A 23543-nucleotide genomic window follows, 5' to 3' on the forward strand; every position below is an offset into this window, starting at 1 on the left:
CAACCGATCCTGTAGTGTAGCCCCTCTATCGACAACAACAGCGGTTTTCCGACCGATTCCTTGAAGCTAACTACTCGGGAATGAAATAATACTTGTCTTTTGAAGTGGGTACCTGACGTAGAAACTGTCTATGTTCCCCAGTGGGTCATATTATCCACTCCTTCCGCCCCAACGCCCTTGCAGCAGTTGATGACCGTGTCTTTATCCCTTTGCAGCGTGCGGGTTGTCCGGCCACAAGAGCCGCATCGTGGGCGGGGAGCGGGTGCGGCCACACGAGTTCCCATGGCTGGCAGCGCTGGTGCGCGACGGTCGTCTCTATTGCTCCGCCTCGCTCATCACGTCCGAACACCTCCTGACTGCTGCCCACTGCCTTCGAGGGTGCGTATGCACGTGTTTGGTCGCCATTATCATCCTCATTCATTCGGGCTATTGAGCCGAATTTGGAATGCAAAATCATTTTTCTAAAATAAAACAAGGTCGTGCTTCGTAAAGCCTTGAACATGTAAATATGGCGCAGTAACCTTTTTCACCGGAAGGAAGAAGACTAAAGCTACGTCCAGGCTCGTCATTTAGGCGCCTAAATTACTCGATTTAAGGCGGACGCCATATTTAAGGGAGTCCAAACTCTTAAGGCAGCGAGCGGGAGCAAATTTAGGCACCTATCTCGGCCCTCGGGTTTAGGACACGAGAAGTGTATCCGAAATACGCCATATTGCAACCCCAATGCTTCCAAGAACTAGAAGCGAGACAAATAGCAGAAGAATAATCGCCATGGCGAGAGTGTATTATATATGTTTCGAGTGAAGCAAATGAACATCGTCCTCAGGTCCAGGATCGTTAGGGCTTCACTCGATGCCCTGAGGACGACGATGACAGTGTTAGCCGTGTATACTTTGGCCGCTGATTACCTGACCTGGCTGGAAACCCGATAGATCTTCACACATAGGTGTTTAGTACTAGTCGAAACATTCGCAGATTGGCTTTTGGAGTACATTGGCCGACGAGAAGTGGAAACAGAAGACTTTGACTTTAGGGGAAGGTACGAGAGTGGAAAGAAGGAAAAATATGCAACCGCAAAAGAGGGAGAACACCGAATCAGACGTCCTCCCTCCTTCCCGGTGCTATATTTTTCCCACCTAACTCGTGGCTCGGGATCAAGCGATGCGTAGGCGAGTTTGTATTTGAGTTAGAAGACCAAATCTAAAGCGATCTTGTTCTAGCATGGAAGTACCAATGGCAAAGGACTATGCAACTATATATTCAGAATTGAGTAATATTACATGTCTATATTATCTATTTCCCCTCACCTTTCCAATACTTTTCGCCAGAAATTTTATGTTCGGCACATCTCCATTCGTTATTAATCATTTTCCTCTTTTAATGGCAAATACTTGGAAAGACTGTAATAAATATGATAAAATCATCAAAGGAAAATAGTTCGAGTACTCGGATGTGAGTTGGTCGTATAATTTCAGTAAAAAAGTAAAAACTTTGTTGACAGAAATTGTTTGCCGGTTCAATGCGAGATTTGAAGAAAGTTCAATGGGCGTATACAACCTGGAAGAATATCTGGATTATATTTCGGGGACATTTATATGCCTCATAATCACCCTTGAGTCACTTATACCAAAGGAGATGAATTACATTCCTTGAAATACGGTTCGTGAACGAGCAAGCCCATAGAATTGAATTCCATTTTGGCCAGGTAAACTGTATTTATATACATAGCGTTGTAGCGGTGTATTAGCGTTGGAAAAGCAGAAAATCCAATGAATATAACTTGATAATTTCATGTGTTGAGGGATTGCTCCTCAGTTTATTCATTGACGTAATGATTACAAAGTGGTATAGAAATAAAACAATGCCGAAATAGTAGTGTCTAGCGAAGCATACTTATTTGTTTTCAGCAATGTGAAAACACTCAAAAGGTGCCATTTATACTTATTTATAATTAATATTATTCCATTAAAACCAATGGAAGACTAATCGATTATTTTGATACATCACCGAGTGTGCATGAGTAATCGGTCAGTATTTCCCGGCATTAAGTATTACTCTACAACTTTTAAATATTGATCTCCAATTCCTTTGCAGTGCCTAAGTGGCGATTTTTCCACATGTCACCCAAAAATATTTCCCAGAATGAGTAATTAGTTTATCCTCTATAAATGATTGTAACTGTCGGAAAATAAATTTTAAATCGATACTGTTAAGAATTGTTAATTGAATTCTCGCTATTGTTTCCCCTATGGGATTCCTTTGGAACACTTGGGACTCGGGCATTGTTCGTACGTACCGTATGCCTTCGAATATATTTTGAGAAAGCTCATACTTCTTCATACCAATGAAAACCAAAGTATGACTCGTACCCACCTAACAGAATAAGGCTTGGTCAAATACTGAGAAAGTGACTAGAAAAGTTGAAAGACGCTGCTTTACGCAATGGCTGTCGTGAGCTCCTATCGCTATTATTTGTTTCAATAAATTGTCCTCTTAAAACTTTTGTGTATTCAGTTATAGATTATTTTTGCACGAAACTTCACTGTCTCATTTAACCTTTAAATTTCTTAACTAATGTACTCGTCTTCAGCATTGCTCTGGAAGTTGAAGTTTTTCCTGGCGTTATTTTCTTTGGCAGAAATTATTCTTGCACCCTTTGATTTATCTTGTTATTTATTATATAACCCTGCAGCTGCAATCATATCAGCTTGACTTGAGTGACTTATCGAACATTTTCCATTTAAAATAGTTTTATATCTTGAAATTGAAGAAGATAGTATCTCACATTTTGTTTCTCTTCCCTGAGATAGGAATGTATGTAAAAATACCCACAATTTTTAACTGATTAGTTATCTCTGCTGATAAATAGCATTTGTTATTAATAAAGCTATTGATAAAGTCCAGTAATTATGATAGCTCGGTGGCGATGCGGTAGCGTACTCGCCTGCAGTTCCACAGGTCGAGGTTTCGATTCCAGCTTTTTTGGATGTTCCTACTCCATCTAATTTTGCGTGTTTATGAATTCAGTCATTCTCGGAATGGTACTATTGGGTCAATGCGTACATAAAATTACGTTGATAATAATTCCGTGCTCCAATATTATATATGTATGGCATGAAGCAGATAGAAATTAGTGGTACTTCATCGTCAACCAGGGTTCGTGTCCTGCAGTCTTACCGGTCTCTATTCCAATTCTGATTCCTCCTTCTAAATTCACTTTATGTTTCAATTAACTGTTGCATGTTCGCAATCAGCAAGCGATATAGAAATTCGTGGAGGGTGAAAAATACAGAGCGAAACTCGAAGGCAGGCGTTAAAATTCGCATTTCTAATTCATTTTCGGTAAAATACGTAGGCAGTAGCAATGGCAGAGCCGTAACCATTCGTTTGATAAGGAAATCTGATAAAGCCGTCAAAAAATTGCGTTTGGAAAGGTTTTTTTCAAATTTTTTAGCAAGATACGCAGACAGATGGATCGAAAATGAGAGTTTAAAGCCGCTGTCACATTTCAAACCACGTATCCCGGCCGTAGATTAGTTATTTTACATTTTTACGAATAAACAATTGCTTTAGCATGGGAAACCGTTCATTTTCCTGTAAACTATTTCCTCTTAGGTAGTATTTATTTTTTTTTTCGTCCCGAATTTGTTAATTCAACAAAGTTAATTTTGAATGTAAAATCTCCAATTCCATTTCTTTTACCTGATCATTTCAATTCTCTATAGACTCTTGAATTTTATTTCCATTCTCGTTCGTTTCATCACACGTAGGCATACGCATAATCTTCGCCCCTTTCCCTTTCGGAGTAGGCAAATTAAAAAACTCTTTTATGTTTTACCACAGAAATGACACACTTTTGCTAATATCTTCCACTCTCCCCTATCATCGCATTCCTTTTGCCTCTGAGGCATAAAATACATTGTTTCGGACTTGCTCTTCGGTTCCATAAACTTTATATTCTTTGCTGTGAGAGTAGCTTCCACCTGATTGAATTACGAATTTATCGATCCACCTGAAAACCATTCACTTTTCTCTCGCCTTCTCGAGCCACATAAATATGTTCCTTCGGCGCCTGTCTATTCTCTGAACGTGATCGAAGCAGCGTAGTGCACTTATTTGCACACGATATATACTATTTCTAGCCTCCTTACTCCTGTTCCCCCTCTCCCGTTCGTATGCACCTAAATAATCCTCAAGTACCCCCCCCCCCCCGGCCACCGATTCAGTCAACGTTGATGCTCATCCTGCCATACCCAAGTTTCATTTCCATACTTACATTCAATGCGGGAATGAGTCCACTTTTATGCATCCGTTCGGCTCGCAATTCTCTCATTTAACAAATCCTCTTCCTTTCCGTGCACATTTCAGGTAAGTACCAACGGTCCATATTTAACATTGTCATATCTGTCTCTTGATATGACTGACTTACCCGGACTGCGCCGTCCATCATGGATTCTATTGGCCGAGGATTTGCGTTGACATTTGAATGTTAAAAAGAAAAGGACATAAAACTTTACCATGTGCAGCATTCCCGCTAATGGTCATCTCTCTCTCCCGGTCAGTTTTGTACCGATAATGCCGCAAACGAAAGCAAAGCCTGCAGTAACTCAAGACCCGCTTTCATTATTCTCAAGAAGGTAGGGTTCCTTCTGGAGGGACTGACTCGAGAGCCAGCGGACCGTTTACCCAATGACAGTTAATTGATACATCAGGATGCTAAATCCATAGAAAATATATTTCAAAAAAGTCACATGCTATTACCCCGCGTATTAAATCGCGAGTTTAGCATTCAAAAGTTCAGTTTAAGCGAATAAATAACCGATTTGGAATTTTAATTAAATATATCGAGTTTTACGTTCGTCCAAAAATAATATCAGGGAAAACCCAATCAAACCAAATGTATAGTATAATACATAAAATAACAGAAACTTCTAATCACCCTTCTTTATCATACAATTGTGTCATTAATTAATTTTCAATGTGCAAAAAATACTCCTTTCTTGAGAGAGATCACGTTTGTCCCAAAGTGCGTTTGAGTTTCGGCACATTCTATTTAATAGTGAGTTTTCACAATAATTTGATTTCACATTGATCAACTTAAATTCTTTTTTGATCTCACATGAATAATAGGTAATTGAAAAGTCATTTAGATCAAAAGAATAACGTTATCGCCATTAATAATTTCATTATTCAAGTATAAAAGGTTCATCAATATCATAAATCTGTTAAAAAATGATAAGGCCGGGGAAAGTCACATACAAACTATTTGGCCGTGTCTGTCTCATCACTTGAACCAAATCAACACCATGAGCTCATTCTTATTCGCAACACCGTTATTATCTCATGGTTAACACATGTCGGAAGGATAAAATCTCGAAAATATTCGGTCCATGGTCCATCTCCGCCACGCTTCCGCATTTAAAGAACAGAAAGCAAGTTAATGATACGGCTCGAATTTGTCATACCTTTATCAAAATCTTTAACTTGATATGGGAAGAAGTTGTTTCTGTGATAACAAAAAAAGAACTTTTAAATATCCCTTCGAAAAAAGGTCAATCGTGAAACTGATAGGCAGAGCAGTCAAGTGTCATTTCTCTTACACGAATATTTTTGTTAGTGTTATTTTATGAATCGCGGAAAAGAAGTTTGGCTTTGTTATAAAAGTATTTCACAAAGTAGTAAAAAAAGTAAACTTTATCCTATCCACGTTAATAGAATAAAGGCGAGAGTTAATGAGTTTTTGTGTAAAATTAAGCAGTATTTATAATTTTTATACGTTGTTGTCATTTTCACTGTCTATAATATGGCACTAGTATTCTAAAAGCATTTGTTAACAAATCAATGTACACAAATCGCTGCATCACAGATAGCCTGTTGTAGTTTCGGCCCACCTTAGCACTTTGTTTTCCAATAAATACCTATTGGGATGTTCCTGACAGAGGTACCTGTTAAAACTTTAGTAAGCGAACGTTGAACGTTAGAGTCATCACTGATAAAATAATAATTTTGAAATTTCATCAAATTCGCAGCGACAACGTTCATCTTTAGTTTCTTCTCCGTTCTTTCTATCGTCAGGGTACAATTGCTTTCTTCGTCGTTTCACTCTAATTACTCACTCCGATCAGCCTTAGGACACATTTTCGCCCATTTAAAATCTAATTTAACCATTCCAATAATTTATTCCTAAAGTTATGATTGGAAAACGGTTAAATATTATTTTGAAGATGCTCTCATATTATTTATAAATTTGTACACAGCAAATATTTTCCTGGATTAATACTTTCCGACGGTATGGCAACACCACACCAATGAGTTGAAATGTTCTTATTCGCTATTTGCCACTCCCACATAATACGTATGCATTTATTTTCCCAAGTTCCCTCTTTTCCACGGTACATGTGCGAAGGACTTACCCACAGTTTTAAGTCACTTGGTGATACTCCGTTGTGCTATTTGATTGATCCCTTGGGTTGTCCCCAGCGACCAGAGTTTCCGCCAGCAACCATAGGATGTGCGATTGCTGTTCGCTATCCTCGAGGTATAATATTTCCCAAAATAATATCCATTCGTCATTTGACGCTTTTTTTGGGATTAATTTGCACTTTTTTTATCAATTAAGGGGGTAGGAGTCGTTCTTCTCTTGTATAATGCTGTTCAAATTTCTCTTATCAAGTGAACCATGTAGCTCATATACAGCACCAAATAATTTGCTATTGCGAACTAGGACGAATTTTTCACCATCCCATTTTCCAGATTATACATATATTAAAATAAACATTTTTACAGGCCATCAATCTGAAGTACCTTGACATTGCCTATACGGCACCGCCTGCCAACCCAAAGGTCGTGGGTTCGAATCTCGCCTATGTGGAATTTTTCCACCTTGGGTTAGGGTGTTAGTGAGTGTCTCCGTTGTTTAGGTTTAGATATCCGATGTAGAGGCTAAAAAATGGCTGCTTTTGGATTTCTAATAAATAAATTGAAGTAAATATATCGGTCGCACTATAATTCCAAAGAAATCAAAGCAGTAATTCCGAATATGACTTCGGCCAATTGAAGTTCAATGGTATTTTTTATCTAAGGGAACTATAATATAAAAGTAATACGATATTGCAGTTAACGGGAGAGCAATTGAGTGTTATGCACTCATCTAGGAATTCATTAATAGTATTTTACAAAAGGCTGAAATGTGTACTGGCCCATGGCACCATAAACTAAACTTAGAAACGTACTGTATGTTCGCAAAAGATATATAATGTTTCTCCTTAAATATATAACGTAATTATAAGCTTTTATAGGATTCTTTAAGCTGATTATCCAAGGAGAAAGAAGTTATCCAGATCCTCTAGGAAGAAAAGAAAACAGAAAACCTTTCTTCATGGTTGTAAATATTTGCCGTTGCATTTGACACATATTTTCCATTGGGGAACTGAACCCATATGTCTCAAGTAAAATAAATTCTCGGGATATTGACAAAGTACAAGATATGATGAGTTGAAAATACGTCGGAGAAACCTTCCCGGCGCTATCATTCCCGTTCATCGCCTGTGCCCTGCCCCCGATCGTACTTCCCACCCTTGCGCTGTGTTTGGTTCTTGGACTTGGTTCATCAGCTAAAAATGAGTGCGGGGCAAGGCAAACGATTCCAAAAGATAATATTGTGGCTCATTAGAATAGGGAAGAAACAAACTATGGAAACTTTCATACTAATAATAGCCTTATCCCGATGGTCGTATCAATAACTATGTTAAAAGTAGGCTTCCTGAAGTCAATGTTAAATCACTTAGGCTTTTTCTGTGGGTTAAAGGTTTCTATGAAGGTCGGGATAACTCGCGTTCACAATCGGAAGATGAATCTCCATGCAAGCTTCTCGTTTGCGATTTCTCTTTGGAGTGATTTGAAAGAGAAACTAATTTATTATTTAATATGGAGCTCTAAATTCTGCCAAGTAAAGTATATTCGAAGAATAAAAGGGAATGGTTAATAATGCAAAAAGGGAGGTAGTCCCACAGCCAATAATAATAGCAATAATGAACAGAGGAAGAGAATTCGCATTCCAAATGGTGAAGCTGGTCGGACTGGAAAATATAACTCAGTGTGTTTGCTCGGCGAGAAAAAATCAATTTCAGTTTATCAGCATGTTCCTAGTGGGAATTAATAATTTTTCATCATTATTCCCATAGCTTTTGCATAGTTTTCTATGCAACTGGAATTCAGAAATGATAGTATTCTAATTCTAACTTTATATTGACGAATTTTAAAATCATTGTCTTGAATTTACTTAATATAATAGTAGAAAATATGGCTTAACAGTAAAATCTATAAGTTAACATATCTTCCTATGAAGTCCCAAAGCCATTTTAGAACTGCGTCTGGCTGTTCTATTGAATAAGTGGTATGAATTATTGTTTTACTTATTGGCTTTTACTTTTAGAATGATTTTGAAATCAAATCTATGGTATATCATAGATCTATACCATAGAGCTATATCATCTATGGTGATCATATATTTTTATGATTCGTGAATTTTACTCCCATTTTGATTTCGTTATTTTTTCAATCAAATATAACGATATCTAGTCGTAATTAATCGTCATCATCCGTTTTTGTATCCGCCTTAACAAAAGAAGTTAACATCCTACAGTGTTAAGTTAATAGTATTAAGCCTGTTAGTTAATCTGCGGTTATTGTGGAACTGTGGCAAATGTTTTTCATTCAGATAGCAAAATTCGATGAGCTTTGCCAATTGCTTAAATACGGATTAAGAAAACCAAGACCTTATTGAAGATCAAAACCGAATAATATACCTGCAAAATAACAAATTTACTGTAATTCCATCTCTTTTCGGTTTACTTCAAGTATTTCTTAAATTTATGATTTCTCTTTTATGCTTAAAAAGTTTTCTTTGAGCGATTCTTTACTTTTTATTAATTTCCGAAGAAAGGAACATGATTACTTCGTGGATAAGTCCTAAGACTTTCTCTTCTAATTTGAAACCATTAGACAACCTAAAGCCATGATTGTGGGAAAATATTGGTGTCTTTGTCTTTGTAATCAGCGATATGAAGTAGAGCGCACGTAATGTTAAATTGATGTTACTGTTTAACGCAATTGTTTTTGCGAAAAACGCTAGACACCTTAATTTCTCTGAAACGCTAAGCTCCGAAAGCTAAATGAAATTATAATCACATAATTTGAAAGTTAAAACGAGGTAGCTTGGTTTATATCACGTAATACTATATTAGTAATTTCCATTAAATGGGGAGCATCCGAAGTGATATGCATAAAAACATGGCTAGTAAAATTGATGTAAATGGAAGTCCGTAATTTCCCTACTCTCCAGAAATAAAATCCGTTATGTTGAAGGCTAAAATATTGTTCGCGTGACGAGTGATATATATTGAATAATTCCTCGAGTCTGAATAACTCCTTATCTCTTGTCCTCTGCCAATATTTCGTGGCACCTCGGTGGAGCCAACTCTCCAAATCAATGTTCGGTGAACTTGTTTCCCAATAATTTTATTATGATTTGCGTTATCACCTATCGCGTATTTTCACAACAGCTGTTACTCTTGATAATCGCAGAATTTATCAATTGAATTTGATATTGGTGAAGATTTGAAATTAACAGAATTTAGATAGAAATTTTCATTCCTTCATCAGCTGGCTTGTGTGGAAGGAGTGTTAAAAAAATCTGATTTGACGGAATTTATTGTGAATCGTTGGCTAAAATCCACGATGGTGAAATTAATTTTAAATGAACTCCTACAGCACAATGTGCGCGCTATACGTAAGAAGCTTTATGGTGGGCTTGCTCATTTTGAGAAGGTGCACGACATTAATAAAGGAAAATTGTACGGGACGAAGAGAATATTGACTGATTCAGGATGTACTGCGTGCCTTAAAGATGACGTAAAAACGAGTGTGGAGAAAGTGCGAGAGCACATGGGAATCAGTGGCGTCTTGAAAATAAAACATGACGTTCAACAAGAATCTGCCATGATACCATATTTTTATGGACATGATTTGAAATATGACATGGCAGTACGTACGGTTAATGCAAGGGAAATGATAAATTATGTGAGGGCTTTCAAGGTTCTTGTTTACACTTTGTAAAACTCAGCTTTGAGATATCCCCGGAGAAATAAATCACATGGGCTCGAATTTGGGGAGCGAGAGGGCCATGAAATATCCCTCGTAAGGAGATCAGGCGGCCGGAAAATTATTCTTGCGGGACTCGGTGTGAACGAGAGGCGGTATGAGCCGTGCCATCACCATCCTGTTCAAACCAAAAGGATTCTGTGTCACATTCCTCACCATACTCTTCTATTTTTGGGAGTAAGAGGTCTTGAATGAAGTTCGCGAGGGTTTTCAGTCGCCCAGTCACGAAAATTTTGCTTATTTACTGATCCGAAGAGGCAAAAATGCGCTTAATCGCCAAACCATAGAATAGTGTCGGGTTGCACAGAGGTTAACATTGTATTGCAAGCATCTGTGCGTTCCATTCAGTCTTATGAACTCGATTCTTGGACAACCATCATCTTGTAGGGGTATAAATGAAGTTCAGAGTGTAAAATTCGCCTTACCGTTCTGGGCGGTATCACAAGAGCGGCAGCATGTCTCCGCGCAGAGCGTGATGGAGGCTGTTCAATGGACGCTCACACTGCAACGTTGTTTTCAGGTCGGTGAACTGCGTTGTACCATAAAATAAATTCTGTGTGGAAAGGTAAAAAAATTTTAAAATGGATATGTCGACATGTACCTTAATGGAATTTCTTGTACCATGGGCATGTATATTAGAAATCTCAACGGAATAAATACTTTTTTCTCTTTGTCTTGGAACAATACGCCGCGGTCAGTATATGAGTACTGCAATAGTAGGCACACTTTTATTTTCAATGTTACAATGCTTTTCCCAGGATTAAATTTGAGTCAGGAAATATATAATCCAGTGAATTGAACACAGTTGACTGCAATGGTTACTGTTCCTCTAAAAGTCAAGGGATTCAATCTACTAAATTTTCTCAGCTGGTTTAAATAAATATGTAATTTGTTTTAGAAATAATATTTGTTTATGTATTGAAATGAACCAGTCATTTAAGATACTCAGATCATGTTGAATGCGAGCATATCATTCTTTTTCTGTCCGACCGACCTAGAATATGTTTTGCATCACTAGAGAAAAGAGACATTATTCCTGAAAGTTGCAGATGTCTTTTGTCATTGAAAAAAATAAGGAACAATAAGGTAATATCAATGAACCCTAGAACACCCCACACGGTATGTAGAGTGCGCAAGTTTTTTTCATTATTTTTTCTAATGATCGTACAGAAGAGAAGAAAGGCTTATTGGGAATGTCTTTGAAGGATCATAAAACTTCTTAGCATTCCAGCGTTAGATTTTTAGGAAATCCATATGAGCATCTAAAGTAGCACCTGCTTCTACGTGATGTTGGCAATAGACTAATTAAGTCGACCTTGGTATTTATATCATTTTGACTCTTCTTTTCGGAATTTCGAAATCCTTTTCTTTTGTGTTTCTTTCAAACCACTTGAAATACTCTGATAAAAGAGTTTTGAAGTCCTTGAATTTGTATGCAATTATATAACAATGTGTATAAATTGATATTCTATAATCTGCATATGTGCGTGTTAGTTTAATACCAAGCAGAACCTCTAACTGTGATTGGTTGATATTCAGAATAGGTTTAGAAAAATTTGAAGTCAGGTTTTTATGAATTCATAAAAAGATACCTTTCCATAAATGCGCGTCCATTTCCTATAATTCTCTCCTATTAATTTCAGGATTTTAAATAATCCCATCATATGATTGGATAGAGGAAACTTCTGTAGCTATTCCACCGATTTTAACCCGTCTTGAAAGTTATTTGGATTATTTCCGACCTAACGGGTGACCACTTTCTTAGATGACCTCGAAAAAGATGGTGTGGTATATGATAGGGTATCGACCATTATGTTTTCCCAATTATTTTTATTAACTTTAAACAAATTGCTGATGAGCGTAGTTCATCCCGCGAGCGTGATAGTAATCGGGTCCATTCAGATTGAGATCCGAAAAATACGATAGCAGAGTACTCTGGATAACGTAAGTCGGTGTCCTTCGCCCTTGCGGCGGGAATGGCGCAAATGACCTTAGCTGTCGGTCGCCTCCCCTAAAAACTACTACTGAACTCGTTCATTAATTGTACCTAATCTACTTTTCTGAACGCCCTCTTGGAATCTACGAACTAAATAAATGCACACTTGCTATTTTAAATGCACATTTTTATATCATAATTTCTCATTTCTGATATTACATTACATGTACCTTTCTCCTTTTGAAGAAAAAACTAATTTTCCCCATAGTAGTCATTTTCCCTTCTCTCTATCCAATTGCTGATGATTTTTAGATCGTTATCTTTTGCTGCGAGCCAAATATTATTTTATTAAAATATGGTTAGCTAAATTTCTCAAATTCTTTTTTTATTGAATCTAATGCTGATATGGCTGATCTAGCTGATTAACTGCCAAAATTTCTCTTCATAAATTTCAATAATGAGCCCTGAAAACTCCTCCACTCTTCAATTCTGCAGAGATGTTTCCTCTTCTTGTTGAGGTATTATTTCTCAGTACCCTCAGTCTCTCTTCATCTAGAATCTCGGGGCCTAAATTCTTGCAGATTTTTATGTCTCGAATATTATGATTGAATACTCCTGTTGTTTTATTTACCTGAGAATCTTTCATAGAGCTGGAAATAGGATACCAGTAGCTGTTGGAAATTTTGCCCTGGAGAGTTTATACATTGGGAAAGGAAAATGCTCAAATTTCTCAGAAGGCAGAAGGTTTCTCTCATGATTGAATGATGAACATTTAATGAAAACAAATGAAAATGGAAAATTTTCTGTAAACGCATTTTCTATTTTCCTACACCAAGAATTTGGTTACTTTTCGGGGTTATTGAATGTGCCTATGTTGAAGCAACCTATATTGCATAAAAGTGCCTCATTTAATCATACTGTTAAAACAGTCTGCTGTATTGCTTACTCGAGGACACTTGAAATTCTTTATAGTTGAAATCAGGAAACTATCGGAAATACGTGACGAGGAAAATGTTGAAATACAAATATGGGAATGGACTAAAAAATAGAACATTTTTAGAGTAATCCTGAGAAGTCAACGCGATCAGCCACTGGAATACCGCAGCCAAAATTTCAAAACATCGAAATATAGGCCGGAAACAAAAATAATTTTCGATCTCTGCAGAGGGACAATGTAAGACGTGTGAGAACCCAGGAAAATATTTTTCGAAGGTCCTGGTAACCCTTCGGGTTGTAACTGAGGCGATAGTGGTTTCAATTAGAATTTTTTTCGGTCTCAAAACGCACTCCGTTGAATCCGCTAAATCGACGGGAGAGTCGACTGCTAAAGCTTTTGCACTTATGAGAATCACGTTTAAATCTAGGAAATCCGTTCCTGGTGTTGTAGTGTTGGGTGCACTGACTTTCACGGAACCGATAACGTAAAATATACCGGAGTAATGAGTGGAATAGCTCGGAGCCAAAGTTATTTCTTACTTTGTCTTGATGTGTTCAATGACTGCGGCTTTATAAAAGCCTAATAAACTTTATTTTAGGGATTGCCCTGTACTGTCCTCCATTGGGGCTAAACAATTATTTCTCTTGTTTTTAAAAATGTTTATGGCATAATTGTGGTGATGTCGACAATACGTCTCTGATGAACGCTAATTTTGGGTACACATCATTCTTTACGTCTACCCATTTTTTGGGAGGTAAAACATCGAATTTTCAAAAATATAAAAAAAATTTTCTTCAACTGAGAGCACATTCTGTCGTGTGATCTGTTTCTGCGATTCTCAGTGGGGCCAGTCTTTGAGTTTTTTGCGACGCAGAAGCATTTCCTCAAGACGAAACCCCCCCATCAGCCCTAACCTCATCCAAAATTCACACTGTCATTTCGTCGTATGAAGGAAATTGAGAGCTCTCTCAATTTTTTCAGGTTTGAAAAGAAGGACATTAAAGTGGTCCTCGGTGCACACGGCCGGAAGAAAATCCTTGTCTCGGGCAAAGGAGAATCTGAGATTCGCAATTTGGCCAAAGTATCCTTGCACCCCAGCTTCGACTCACTTACCTTCGACAACGACGTCGCAGTGCTGACCATTGACCGACCGGTGGAATTCTCCAGGAATATCCTTCCCGTTTGCCTGCCCACCCGGGGTGAGTACCCGTCAATTGCGTCGTCACCATAACTAATGATTTTGTGCACGGATATTCACTATTTCCCCGCCCAATCTTTGCCACCTTGTCCTCCTAGAACTGCACATTGACGCTAGAAAGGATAGCGGTGTGGTGCCCTTGAGGACTAGAGCCGCACTTAAAGAATCTTCATCAGGATACCCACCAAACTTTCCGCTTCAGTGAAGTAAAAATACATACATACATATATATATATATATATATATATATATATATATATATATATATATATATATATAGTACCAATCAAGAAATGAGGTGTATATTCTCTCATAAATGTATGGTGTTTTTAGGTTATTTGGTCTGCTTACGCCCTCTTGACGCATTGCTTCGTAGAGTAAAGATTTGATGATCGTTGTTAACCTAGCTGTATTCATCTGTCATCACCATTTGGTAGAATAAATTTAATCTGCGTGTTCCAATGATTGAGGTTTTAGCCTTTCTCATGTAATGGAAACACGGTATACACCTCGAAGCGAGGTCCAAACCTCGACGTTCGGTCTTCACAGTGTTACACCCTAACCACAGACGGAGAACTTTGCTTCTGGCTCTCCACAATGAATTGTACTCGTCTTGTCACTCACTGAAATTATTTTTCCCAATGACTCATTTAGAGGTTAAGCGTGGTAAAATTAGTATATCCGGTAAGTTTGTTAGAATTAGTAGTTCCTGGGATGAGGTGGAAAATATTAATTACGGAAACCTTTTTTCCAATCAGTCCAAGCTCCTGGCACGTTCTATTTTTCGATTAACAGTATTTCAGTAGATTATAATGAAACGTGGATACATTGGTCATATTTCTTAAGTGTATGGTTGATCTTGAAATAGCGAATAATGATAGCATTATGTTCACTCCCTCTTCGATTCTACTGTACACACGAGTATCCCGTTGTGGTTGGTGGCTGTACGAGGTTGGTCAGTCAACTGTGAACAAACCGTGAAATGGCCAAGCATCTCTTGCTCACAGCTTGATTTTGACCAAATTGTGTCCCATTGATTATTTTATACGTCTTTGAAGCAGCCCAAACGGGTACCAATTTTATTTCATCATACAAAGAATAAACCATAAGATCAAGCTAAGATTAAGAAACTATCTAGCGAAGTTAATAGAACTTGGCTGCTTCAAATGCGTATATGGTTCGCTTCTAGCTTTCATAGTGCGCACTGTAATAAGCAGCATATGTCTGTGTAAATGCAGGACACCGGTGGTGTCGGAAGTAATTTTTTTTTACAGATTATAGTCTGTCAATATTATGCTCCGTATATATCTATCAGATAGATTATCATCGTAGTAAGGTTCGGAGGTGATCGCCTTAATCAGGAAGGTCGTTGCGAAGGAATTTGATAATGCTGAAGAGTTGCTGGTCCGTTTACAATGGTCAGTCCTTCCGACTACTAAATATGATTTCTCTGCGACGCACGGCTTTTATTGCATTAATCTTAAATCCTGGTGAGTTAAAGTATACATCATTATTTCTCTCTGAAAATATTTATGCTCCCTAACTCTTTGAAAAGTATTTTATGGTTTTTCACGCATTCTAATGGAATTATTGCTGTTGAGATAAATCCTAGTTAGTAAACCAGTTGTAAAAACAGTTGTCCATCACCTCACCTTCGCCACGATAATTCCCGGAAGCAGCATGAATTCAAATTCTAGTCAGGTTGGCCATTCGGTCTCCTGGCCTACACTACGCCCTTATTTTAGTCAATACGACGAACTATGCAATCAAGCTCTGGTTAGGAATTCCTGTATTTTAGGAAAGTGTATTTTTTGTTAATTTTTAAATGTGTGACAACGGTTAAATTTTCTGAGACCCAACGAAAATTTGCTGGGAGATTCGAGGGCTTGATGCGTAACCTCGATATTAAGGTGTGAGTTTAAAGCGCTCGTTTTCGGGTCATACATACAGCCAGTTCAGTGTCAGCCAGAAAACTAAAAAATATCAAACAAAAAGCATGAAAACTAACGTGCATCTGGGTTAAAAACAACGTGATCAATATTCCGCTACGTTGGCTGCTGGTTATTGGTTACTCCTTGCGTTGATGATACAGGGTGCGTTCCAAAAGTAATGCTTTTATTTTTTAAAGTAATTTATTGAACAGATTTGCACAAACACTTAAAATTCTTCAAAGTACTGTCCTTGGGCCTCTACACATTTTTCCAGCTATCTGCCATAAACGGTACGCGCCCTGGAAGGCGTCTTCGGGCACCACTCGGTTGGTCTGTCGTGACACGGTCGGCACGCAGAGGTACATAATAACTGACATCTTACCGCTTCCAATACTTGGAGAGCGCGGAGACCGGTTTCGCGGCAAAGATTAGCGTCCCTACACCTACTCCATGTAGTTTGATCTCACTCCAACTAATAGGAGTAGCGTGGGAAATTTCATTGCATTGCCTATGGAACGCACCCGGTACGTGTAATATTATGATTTCAGAGGCAAACCTAACCAACCAGGCAAGAAAAACACGGTACTGCTTGGTTTTTAAGTATTTGTTAACATTTTGATAGTAATTGGTCGTGGGAAATTGAGCCTGATGGTGAAACATTAAATGATATTTATTTTCGAGACTGGGCAAATATTTGAGAATCTAATTACCTCCGTTTTCATATGATTAATCATTACATTTTCATTCTCCAAGTTCTACCTGAATATTCATTCTACATAAGGGTCCTCAAAATCGATTCCTCCAAAAAATTAGTCAAGGGCGCAATATGTTAGCTGCCAGCATATATGAGCCGTCATTTCCATGGCCAGCGATAACGAAAGTGATTTGCCCTTGGCTGACTCATAGCGAATGTGGCCAGGGCAGCTACCTTCCTCGCGTAAACATAAACATTTTTGATATTTTTCAAACACTTTAAAATTTCGAATGTGTCCGGAAACAAACTGTACGAATGCAACGCAAATATAGCCAAGGTCTCGTGAGTAGTGGAATTTTTTTAATCGCTTATTTCTAACCCCGCAAGTAGGTGATAGATTTTGAACATAATCTTATTTCAGGACGGCTCTATGAATAAAACCGAAAAATAATTTTAAATAACCATTTAGGAAATGAAATTTCATTTCAAAAGTGAGGTCAATTAGAAATATATTTTTGAGTAATGAGAACAAATACTTTGGTCCTTAGTATGTATTCCCGCCCGCCCGCCTTCAGTGAGAGCTTCCGCCCACACTTCCGTCACATGGACTAAATGGGTCATGGCGGAAGAAAGATCAATTATCAAGGAAATAAATACTTGGTCACATCTGCTGGAAAATCTCCTTTGACCGAATGGCTTTCACATTCCGGCGATTGTGGCAGGGCTTCCTTTGCAATACACCCTTCGTTATTTTTGTCCCCATCGCACCACGGTTTCATTAACCACAGTGTCGGAATATTTGGGTCAGCATATCCACTGCTTCCTTCTTCCCTTCTTTCGCTCCCTCTAACTTTATTCAGTCTACTTTTGCACTGTCCACCGTCACCCTTGCCTTTTTTTGTTCCAACCATGAGATTGCAATCGAAGGTAAATGATTCTAACTTGTCCATTAAACGGTGGTAAGCGATAGGTAGGAAACACCTCCTTGCCAGTAACCGTTTTATAGCCGCCCTCAAAATATATCCGGCCATTATCTCCTCTTACACCCCTCCCTCATATTGTAAGGTTCTGTAGGATATGAACTTTCAATTGCACAGTCTTACTTATTCGTCCTTACTCTTATTATTATTAAACACTTTCGAAGAAAAAGCATTTTTCTTTCGAGTTTGTCTAAAAAAATATGCGATCTACAATTGCCTTCTAATCCCTTCAATTTCTTATTTTATAATATTAAACAACCATGAAATGCCATTTGTTTTTTTTTAATTTTAGTGAAAACAGAGCACATATGGTGAAATGAAAAAGAAATATTTGAAAAGAGTTTAATAAGTTAAATTGTTGAATTTTCTGAAAGTACATTTTCATAATTAGCTTTTGCACATTGCGCTATTCCATGATGAAGAATAATTCAATGTACTTTTCAGAAATGTCTGAAGTATCGCTTAATGAATAATTTCTTTTGAACTCCCAACAACCCGCCCATAAGGAAACGTAATACAATGGAGCAATTGACGTTATATAAGGACAGCTCCCAAAAAACACCCCAAAACCTGTTCCGTAATACGAGTGCAAGGTAATTCAGGATTCTGTCAGCACGACTGATGAAACAGAAAATGTGATTCCCTGCCAATCGTAACTGTAAATCAATTAATTTTCACTTTACATTCTTAACTGTTGGTCTGGAGGAATAAGAAGAATTTCGTAAAAATTGTGGCCTTTCCAAAAAAAGCCCCTAGAAAGGCGATCATAATTCTCACGAAATGAGATTTTTAATTAATATCATATTCCTACTTCGGCTCCTCTTCAACTATACTTAAGGAAGGATGAATCAATTTGGAACAGTTATTGAAAAACTAGATGAAGCACTTGAACTTTTAAATACCTAAGAATAATTTGGATTGCAGAGGAAGCTTTAATGACTTATTTGTGCCCTATCGATCAGTTCTCACCCCCATTCAAAGTGAGAGCATAGTCCAGAAATGGAATTTTTGAACAAAATTTTTATTTAAACCAAAATAAGGTATTTGCTTTGAAAACACTCAAAACAAATCATAAGCAACGAAGGTGTGCTGAAGAGAAGGAATGAGATGGATACATCATCCACCATATGAATCACGTAGTCTAAGAAACTAGCGAATCACGTGGAAGTATACTATATACAGGGTTCGTCCGGAAAATAAGTGTACTGACTCCTGGGCTGGGCGCGCCGCTCCAGGCGCGCCCAGCACCGCTCTGACGGGCTGCGATTGGAGGGGGGTATGTTGGCCAGCGACGCTGAAAAAGGCAGTCGGCTCTGAGCTGTGGTGTAGTGAGGAGCTCTGTTAACGCGAACCTCCACGCTTCGACCCACGTCACGGAACGCGATGCCGAAGTTTTTGGAGCAGCGTTATTCCATCAAATTTGCGGTAAAGCTTGGGAAATCGTCTACCGAAACTGTCGGTATGATTAACCAGGCTTACGGGGAGTCAGCCATGTCCAGAAACATGATCTTTCGGTGGCACAAGATGTTCGTGGAGGGCAGAGAAGAGGTCGACGACGAGTCTTCGAGAGGTTCCCGATGATGCCTTCGCGGGAGCGTTCCAGGAATGGGAACGCCGCTGGAACAAGTGTATCGACTCACAAGGGTCCTATTTGAGGAATATTAGCTTAAGATGTGTAAAAGTGTAATAAATTTTTTTCCTGAGCTCAGTACACTTATTTTCCGGACGAACCCTGTAGTTATTCAGGTAAAGTATTCAGGTAACTCGAGGAAATCACTTCATTTATCGGTCCTATCATCATGTCGAACATTAGAATTTTATTATAGCTATGCTGTCAGCCTTCAGGTTTGAGTTTGGATTCAGTCAATATGAAGCACTCACTGCCTTGCTTTTTATCCAAGCGCCATTAACTTCGTGAGTATGCAACTAGTTACACGGTCGTTATGTTAATTTGTATACTGCTGAAGTAAAGCATAATAATGAGGTGAGCTTAATGTGGCAGAGGAAACCTCTAACCGCACCAAACTCTTAACATATATATTTTTAATTTACATAATAATGCCCTTCACGATTCTTTCGCTTCGCTGCAAAATATTAATCTATTTTATGGAAGATAAGTTTCTGATGATAAGCTTAAGTTGAGAGACGTTGCCTAAAAAAGGAATATTTTCTTTTCATTCTCATAGAAGATGGAAATTACACGGGCGAGAAAGCAGTTGTCGTGGGCTGGGGTCGAACAGAAGAAGCTAAACCCACTTCAGATATTCCACTCAAGGTGGAAGTCGTCGTTATGTCCAAGGAGATGTGTGATCAGAGCGGCTATGGTGCCAGCCGCATCACAGACAACATGTTCTGCGCCGGCTACGCGGACGGTGGTAGAGACTCTTGCCAGGTACGAACAAAAGGGGCTTAAGCTGGAGAAGCCGTCCCTCCGTCCGCTCCACCTCGCTCGAACATGTTCCCCCTCTTCCGATCCGGCTTTGCTAACACAACAGGAAATGCCTCAAGAACGCCATAAATGTTATTATGGAGGCTGTGACCCCCTGCCTGTATAATATAGTACGGTTCTTGTGATAACTAAAAAAACCTCCTGGTGGAAAAATGGAAACTAAGGTTTCAATTTCTCTCTTCTTTCTTATCAGCCAATTTAAAACCAATTTAAATGTTGCAATTTAAAAAAAATTGAACCTGCTCAAAAATTAAGTGATTTCATGTCCATCTTGTTGTTGTTAAATGAACTAAAGGTCACTTGAACAGTGGTTCAAGTAGGAGGATTCATTGGATTGTTTTAGTTATTACAATGTTAGCAAAGTTTACGTTGACACAATGCGTTTCCGCGGAGCTCTGATGACGTCGATGGGTCTCTGTCCTTGATTTCTGTTATCTACTTTGATTCTTTATATTATGTCTTCATAACTGTCTCGCAGTTTTCCTTTCAATAAAGTTCCCTCTTTATGGCTTTTGATTCTGAAATTGACGCCATCAATTTTAAATGCTGTTGTCAAATGAAATCCTTATATTTACACTCACGCGCAAGATAACTGTATTGCGATTCAGTAACTAAGATTGTTGATTTGCGTAAGTATATAGTAATGTATCCTCAGTTGTATGTTTTTTAGCCTGAAATCTCAAAAGGTTAATTGTTCGGCTCACGATTGGAGTGCCAAGGGTTCGATTACGGACACCTCTAAGGTGTTTATGGACACCTCCAGTTTCACATAATTAGTGTGACTTGTTTCGGGCGTCAGACAGATCTTCCTGGGAACCTATAGGTGGCACACCGGGAAAGGAACCGGTCCCCTTCCATATCCTGCTAATGCATGAATATAAAGTCGCCAATAGGCTTAGCGTGAAGTGTGCCACACCCTCGACTATCCAACTAAGCTTTGAGTCGGTGGACGTGATGATATTACAGTTTCGGTGGCATCATTTATGGGCCCTTATGGTTTGTTTTCACTTATTTGTGTCAAGTCATTTCACGCATAAGGTAAGGGTATGCTTGTCAAGGAGATTCTGCTTTGAAACTTTTTTTTAATGGCATAAGTGTAAGGAAGAGAAAGGAAAATGAAATTTGCATCAGTTAAAACTTCTTATGAAACAAAGTTCACTAAAGTAAATATCATCATGGAAATTATAGTATTATTAATAATACAGGGTTGCTGCAAAATAATTCCAATTTTATAAGGCAAAACCCCTTTAAAAAAGAAAGTTTTGCTGCCGCACTCTGTATAATAATGCGTGAGGCTTAGAAGGGCTTTAAATATTAAGATATAAATTATTGTTTACGTTTTCAACAAGTGATTTTATTATAGGGCGATAGCGGAGGTCCCCTGCATGTGTTCAACAAAGGAGGCAGTACGGAAATGATTGGTAAGGGAACGCCATTAAATTCTCTCGAGATTTATAAAGCATTTAATCTGGTAGGAGAATAATTTTATTTGACAATATTTGCTCGCGAGCTCTAATTGCAACTCATCTTGCTATCGTAATTTTGTTATGTGGCTTTAGAACTGGCATCATGCTTGTTTTCCTATTATTCTCTATACAACGTTTTAAAAGCACTCCTGGCTTTCTGATGAATTATAGAAATAAATATACATAAATATAATATCCACATAATATGCATGCATAAAGAACATTCAACTAAATCATTTTACTTTTTAGGTGTCGTGTCATGGGGTCGTGGCTGTGCTCGAAAGAATTTTCCAGGGATTTACACGAAGCTTACCAGATACATGGACTTCATTCATCGAAGCGTAGAGTCGAGTTGCCTATGCAATCCACTGTAAATAGTTTTTGTTTACACTGTTGTTGATTTTTATTTAATTTTGTGATTGTGATCGTTGAAAATAAATTTGTACTAAGAGAATGGAGATCGTTTCTCACGTTGGGAGGGTTGTGCGAAATAAACCCCTCGGCAATAACATTGCGTTAATGCAGTAATTGAGATGAGTAATGCTGAAAACCTCATTTTTACCAAACTTGAAGTTTGTGTAATCGAGGTATCCTCCAAAACACGGATTACTTGGCAAAAATGAAGCACCTGATTAACGAACGAATAAAATAATTTCCGTTTCTAAAGGAGTAATAACTGCAAATAGTTCTACTTCGCTGCACGGTGTGATTTTTATATGCATACACGGTTTTTTTTGCATACACGGTTTTTTTTTGCATACACGATGTCTTCTGCGTTATACATACAGGCCTAGAAGCTGCGGAACTGTGACTTAGATAATTATTCGCCGTATTCTTCCTTGATTGCAGTGGTGTTAAAGATCCTAAACTTATTTTACAGACATATATTGAAATAAAGTAGTGACTCCCAAGAGATTGAAATTGCAAATAAACAACTTGACTTTTCCACATTTCTATGTGGTAAAGCCAGGTTGTTTATTTTCAATTTCAATATAAAGATTTTCAATCTAGTCACGCCAGAATTTTTTTTTTATTTCCCAAGAGATTGTCATGAGTCAAAAGACTAGTTACATTAGAAACAAAAAAAAATAAAACGCTTAGCTTTAATTGAGTTCACATTCGTGGGACATAAAAAAGCGAAAAAATACAGTCACTAGATGGTATATTGTGATGATATATTGCGCATTCAGCTTCAAGAGTTGTCATATTATAAATTGAGTAGTTTCAGGCGTGATGTGGTGGAATTCTAACATAATAATGAACGGATAGTAGCAATTTTACACTTGATATCTAGCGTAACATTGCTACCATCCGTTCTTTATTTGTCAGTTTATGACCCAAGGACTGCAGGAACGACATAATCCATCAAAAAATCATCGGCTCACTTTCAATTTGATCCGCAGAAGCCTTTAAGCTCTGGCTTGATGCGTTGGAATGCCTTGATTAGCGAAAAATCTTTGATCTCTTGGCTACTGCTAATACCAGTACAGTATTTTTTAGATGAGCGTAAAAAGAAAATTTACACTTCCACAATAAAGATTTAATATTTCACGACCATGGTTTCGATACTGCGCATCATCATCGGTTAACAAACATCAAAATGTTTAAACTTATATTGTCTAGCTCCAAGAGGAGAGTATATTTTAGGCATACCTGCCAAGCCTGATGGTGAAATTAGAACGGCACATCAGTGAAGTTTGCATTCAGAATAAATAAAATGAATTCAAGTCGGGTGAAGGCATTCTCATAGACGACAGGGAAAAATACTTTACTCGACGCGGGGTAACAGAA

The 23543-nt window shown here is 38.0% G+C and overlaps 1 protein-coding gene across 1 annotated transcript in view; it reads left to right on the forward strand.

Annotated features, from left to right (window-relative positions):
- Positions 1–22126, forward strand: part of LOC139698407 (trypsin-1-like) — a 49116-nt gene extending 26990 nt beyond the window's left edge. The window contains exons 3-7 of the mRNA XM_071597304.1: positions 216–378; positions 14016–14233; positions 20024–20229; positions 21650–21707; positions 22002–22126. Coding sequence (XP_071453405.1) covers positions 216–378; positions 14016–14233; positions 20024–20229; positions 21650–21707; positions 22002–22126 — 770 coding nt within the window. The remainder of the gene's footprint in view (positions 1–215; positions 379–14015; positions 14234–20023; positions 20230–21649; positions 21708–22001) is intronic.
- Positions 22127–23543: the final 1417 nt, after the last annotated feature.

The sequence above is a fragment of the Hetaerina americana genome, unplaced genomic scaffold (assembly GCF_022747635.1).
Source record: "Hetaerina americana unplaced genomic scaffold, ioHetAmer1.1.p SCAF_85, whole genome shotgun sequence".
In the NCBI taxonomy this organism is placed as follows: Eukaryota; Metazoa; Arthropoda; class Insecta; order Odonata; family Calopterygidae; genus Hetaerina; species Hetaerina americana.